The sequence below is a fragment of the Tachysurus fulvidraco genome, chromosome 9 (genome assembly GCF_022655615.1).
Source record: "Tachysurus fulvidraco isolate hzauxx_2018 chromosome 9, HZAU_PFXX_2.0, whole genome shotgun sequence".
Classification (NCBI taxonomy): Eukaryota; Metazoa; Chordata; class Actinopteri; order Siluriformes; family Bagridae; genus Tachysurus; species Tachysurus fulvidraco.
This window is the reverse complement of record NC_062526.1, coordinates 27,559,141-27,564,469: the sequence shown is the minus strand read 5'-3', so window position 1 is coordinate 27,564,469 and position 5,329 is coordinate 27,559,141. Positions and strand designations below refer to the sequence as shown.

At 42.4% G+C, this 5,329-nt stretch overlaps 1 protein-coding gene across 1 annotated transcript; it reads left to right on the top strand.

Moving 5' to 3' along the window:
- The first annotated feature begins 465 nt into the window (after window positions 1-465).
- LOC113658639 (tripartite motif-containing protein 16-like) lies at window positions 466-4,871 on the top strand. Its single transcript, XM_047818433.1, has 6 exons — window positions 466-758; window positions 2,911-3,006; window positions 3,146-3,379; window positions 3,510-3,681; window positions 3,911-3,970; window positions 4,117-4,871. Exons 1-6 carry the CDS (start codon window positions 594-596, stop codon window positions 4,644-4,646), a joined length of 1,257 nt encoding a protein of 418 aa, XP_047674389.1. The 5' UTR covers window positions 466-593; the 3' UTR covers window positions 4,647-4,871.
- The last annotated feature ends 458 nt before the right edge of the window (window positions 4,872-5,329 follow it).

Sequence of the window (5,329 nt, the reverse complement as noted above, 5' to 3'; positions counted from 1 at the left end):
TCATTGGTCAGATTCACTGTCCGTTACCGAAATCCGAAATGCTAACCATTTACAACAGACTTTGAGATAGACTCAGCCAATTAAATCGAGGGAGGGCGGGATTTGTTGTATACGGGTGTGGAAAAAAATTAAAGCAAAGCAGTTGTGTGTATGCAGCCACTGGAATAGAGTGCACTTGCCAAAATAGACCGGAATAACACAGAGGTTAAAATAATAGTTCCGGATAATAGTCATTTTATAGTTAAATGACTCAATGTTTCAAAAAGGTTTTCCTTAAACCTTAATTAATCCTAAATTTAGAAACTACAAGGTTTATATTTATGTTCTGAAGACAGATAAAATGGTTCACACACACACACACACACACACACAAACACACACACACACACACACACACACACACACACACACACACACACACACACACACACACACACACACACACACACACACACAGGAAGTTTCAGGGAAAACGGAAGAGACCTCTCCCTCTTTCACTGAGTTCAGGAGACAATGTGGTGTGTGTGGCTTCATTTTGTGAAACTCATCTCAAACCTCATCTTGAAATTCCTGCTTTGAAAAAACACACATTAATGGAAGCCTCTGGAAATCTACAAGAGAAGATCTGCTCTGAACACGATGATGTTCTGAAGATCTTCTGTCGTACTGATCAGAGATGTATTTGCTCTTTGTGCCTGTTGGATAAACATAAAGGACACGACGCTGTATCAGTTACAGCAGGAAGAGCTGAGAAACAGGTGAGAACTCATCCGAATGATATTTCTCATTTAGATTCAGCAGCTTTGGTTCAATTCACTTCAAATTTATTTGTATAGAGCAGAGGTATGTAACTAAAATTTAAAGAGGTCCAGCAAGAGATTTTTTTTTTGAAGCGAAGGTCCGGAAGATCATAATGTCTAACTAGTTAGTGTGATACATATTTAAGTAGCCTAGTACTGTAGTCGTCTCAACATCTGCAAGCAATCAATACCTGACTGTCAGATCGAATACGTTCAGTACAATTCAAAAGCTTTTTGACAATGTTTATTGTCCTGTAACATAGAACTGAACATATGTATGATTGTAGATCTTTCCCTTTTATATCTCAGTGAGAGAACTGAGCTCTAGTTTGGGTTAGGGTTAAACCTGGGCTTGGGTTAGGGTTAAACCTGGGCTTGGGTTAGGGTTAAACCTGGGCTTGGGTTAGGGTTAAACCTGGGCTTGGGTTAGGGTTAAACCTGGGCTTGGGTTAGGGTTAAACCTGGGCTTGGGTTAGGGTTAAACCTGGGCTTGGGTTAGGGTTAAACCTGGGCTTGGGTTAGGGTTAAACCTGGGCTTGGGTTAGGGTTAAACCTGGGCTTGAATGGAGTCAGGGCCGCTCTCATACAAAAGTGGTGGTGCTCATTAGTGACCCTGGACCCATATTTAGATTGGATTATGTTCATTGTAGAGAAAGCTGCCTGACAGTTGTATGTAGAGCCAAACATGGTCAGGATGTATAGGGCTACTGTCCTCAGACCTGGGAAAGCTGTCTCAGGGACGCCGTCTTCTGATTTGAGTGGATATGTTTGTTCAAAACCTTTATGTTTTGTCTCATAATGGTGTTTCCCATTGTCACTTTTAATAAGTGCCACAGTTTCTGTACATATGACACACACTGGGGAAGTTGGAAGTGTGAACAGAGTTCAGTCTGTCCATTTTGGAGTAAATGCTCTATTTTGGCTTTCCACTTTTCTTTTTTTGGAGAGCGGCATTGTTTCTCTCCCTTTTCTCCGTCTCACTCGTCTGTTTCTCTCCCTTTCTCCGTCTCACTCGTCTGTTTCTCTCCCTTTTCTCCGTCTCACTCGTCTGTTTCTCTCCCTTTTCTCCGTCTCACTCGTTTGTTTCTCTCCCTTTCTCCGTCTCACCAGTCTGTTTCTCTCCCTTTTCTCCGTCTCACTCGTCTGTTTCTCTCCCTTTCTCCGTCTCACTCGTCTGTTTCTCTCCCTTTTCTCCGTCTCACTCGTTTGTTTCTCTCCCTTTCTCCGTCTCACCAGTCTGTTTCTCTCCCTTTTCTCCGTCTCACTCGTCTGTTTCTCTCCTTTTCTCCGTCTCACTCGTCTGTTTCTCTCCTTTTCTCCGTCTCACTCGTCTGTTTCTCTCCCTTTCTCCGTCTCACCCGTCTGTTTCTCTCCCTTTCTCCGTCTCACTTGTTTGTTTCTCTCCCTTTCTCCGTCTCACCCGTCTGTTTCTCTCCTTTTCTCCGTCTCACTCGTTTGTTTCTCTCCCTTTCTCTGTCTCACCCGTCTGTTTCTCTCCTTTTCTCCGTCTCACTCGTTTGTTTCTCTCCTTTTCTCCGTCTCACTCGTTTGTTTCTCTCCCTTTGTTTTCTACATGTATCGCGAGCTTTCTTTCCTGTGTAACTTTATTCTAATTCTCTCTCGTCTACTTGCAGTCGCAGTGTTTACTTCAGGAATGCACAGACTTGATTGGCTGAGTGGTATCACGTGGGATGGCTTAACTCGCATGCAATTGGTCTGTGCGTTTTTACCGTAAAGATTGCAAAAGAAGCGCCTATGAAAATAGAAGCGCCTCGTCAAGTTTTAAAGCATTAACCTTTTGTTTTGGCCGTAGGTCCGGGTCCGGATTGGACAGCTTCTGGGTCCGGACCCGGACCGCGGTCCGCCTGTTAGTGACCTCTGGTATAGAGCTTTTAACAATGGACGTTGTCTCATAGCAGCTTCACAGCACATAAAATAAAATAAATGTATTCAGTAAACATATCTTTACTCAGCGTTCGTCATAAACAGATCAGATGAGTGAACCTTCACTCGGCCAACAGACATTTTACTACTTAAACATTAAAACAATAAATATTAAACTCAATAATATTTCTCTCCACATCATTTATAACATCATATGTGTCCTCAGAGTGAGTTAAAGGAGGAACAGCTGAAATTCCAGCAGAGACTCCAGGAGAAGCAGAAGAAGGTGCAGGAGCTGAAACAGACTGTGAACACTATAAAGGTGAGCAGTGAGCAGAGACAGAGCTGCTCCTAGAAACACACACAACATGGACAACATGGAGACATTTAGAGTCCCAGTAAGAGAGAGAATGAGAGATGAGCTTTAAATGGACCTTCATGTGTTGTGTGTCTCCTAACAGCTCAGTGCACAGACAGCAGTGGAGGACAATGAAAGGATCTTTACTGAGATGATCAGCTCCATGGAGAAAAAGCGCTCGGAGGTGACGGAGATGATCAGAGCTCAGGAGAAGGCTGAACTGAGTCGAACTGAACAACTCCTGGAGCAACTGGAGCAGGAGATTGATGATCTTCAGAGGAGAGTCACTGAGCTGGAGAAGCTTTCACACACACACGATCACATCCATTTCCTCCAGGTAACACACACTGTCTGATCTACAGAGTCAGATGTTCCTCACACTCTCTAAAACACCTCTCATTAAAGCAGCAATAAATGTCCCTGTCTGACATCACAAGTGTGTCTTTCATTTCATTTCTTCTCTGTAGGTTTTAGCTTCTGGACCTCAGTCTCCTCTATTAGATAGACCAGAGTTTGACACGTCCAGCATCAGGGTCTCTCAACATCTGTCATTTGATGGAGTGAAGAATTCTCTCTCAGGCCTGAAGAAGAGACTGGAGGAATTCTGTGAGGAGGAATTCAACAAAATCCCTCCACATGGTAAGAGGAGCTGCTCCTGCTGGAGAAACACAATGATGGACAAGTGCTGAAATTCCTAAGATATAAAAAGTGATGAGATGTGTTTTGTGTTTGTGAACTCATTATTGCTGCTCTGTACAGTAAAGATAAATGATACATTATATTTATAGGTATGAGATCCTACAGCACAAACCTTTTGGTTAAAAATACGTTTAAATGTCTGTTATTTCTGTCATTTTTCTCTCCACAGCTGCAGCAGTTCAGATCATTTCACCACCAGATCCACAGAACAGAGAAGAGTTTCTGAAATGTATAACACACACACACACACACACACACACACACACACACACACACACACACACACACACACACACTTCATATGAATATACAGTATTCTGTGAATTAAACCCAACATGTTCACATTGTTCAGTTTGTTTTTCTCTTTTATTTTAGATTTCTGTTCTCTGACTCTGGATCCCAACACGGCACATCGTAAACTCATTCTGTCTGAGGAGAACAGAGTGGTGACATTCAATAAGAGAAAACAGAAGTACTCTGATCATCCAGAGAGATTTGACTCCTGGGGGCAGGTGTTGTGTAAGGAGAGTGTGTGTGGACGCTGTTACTGGGAGGTGGAGTGGAGCGGTGTTGGTGTGTCCATATCAGTCTCATATAAAGACATCAGGAGGAAAGGAGAGGGTATTGAGTCTGTGTTTGGACGCAACAAACAGTCCTGGAGTCTGGAATGTTCTTCTTCTCCCTATTTCTATCACAACAACATTAAGATTAATCTCAGAGTTCCATCACCCCCCAGAATAGGAGTGTATGTGGATCACAGTGCAGGAACTCTGTCCTTCTACAGTGTCTCTGACAACATGAAGCTCCTCCACAGAGTCCACACCACATTCACTCAGCCTCTATATGCTGGGTTTGCGCTCTACAGGTTGTTTGGTTCTTCATCGGTGAGATTGTGTGATCCATAATAATGTGTGTAGTGTTTTGTGTAACATTCCTCCACATTACCACATTTACCTCCTTCATCTGTTTAACACACAATCCAGCTGCACGAAAGACATTTTCATTGTAAATTAAAACAGATTCATCCTGGATGATGAACCATATCAGAACCATATAAGTCCAAGTTTGTGTTAAATATTATGACCAAAGTTTTGAAAATAAAAGATCAGACCACAGCAGAACGGTGTGAACTGGGTGTCAGTGTCAGTCTCATATAAAGAGATCAGAAGGAAAGGAAGTCGTAATGAATGTGGGTTTAATTTAACACAAACTGATGCTGATTGTAGAATAAATAGTTTTGTGGCACCGTACTGAAGACTGTAAAGTAACTGAAGAGTTTTCTTTAACTTCTGAAATCAACTGCATTAAGAATATTTATCTATTTAATAATTATGGTGATTAAATTTAAATTGTTTTAGAAATTTGTCTATAATCAGTGGAACATTCAACCAGAGTATTTCTCTTTTAAATGACTTCTTCACTTTACTTCACTCATTTTCTATTACTCACTCACTCACTCACTCACTCACTCATTTTCTACCACTTATCTGAACTTCTCGGGTCACGGGGAGCCTGTGCCTATCCCGGGCATCATCGGGCATCAAGGCGGGATACACCCTGGACGGAGTGCCAACCCATCGCAGGGCAC

Bases quoted from the DNA above. Each gene is read 5' to 3' on its own strand.
- LOC113658639 (XM_047818433.1), top strand. From the start codon at position 594: ATGGAAGCCTCTGGAAATCTACAAGAGAAGATCTGCTCTGAACACGAT. The intron at 3,380-3,509 runs GTAACACACACT...TCTTCTCTGTAG, and splicing joins ATCACATCCATTTCCTCCAG to GTTTTAGCTTCTGGACCTCA. The intron at 3,682-3,910 runs GTAAGAGGAGCT...TTCTCTCCACAG, and splicing joins CAACAAAATCCCTCCACATG to CTGCAGCAGTTCAGATCATT.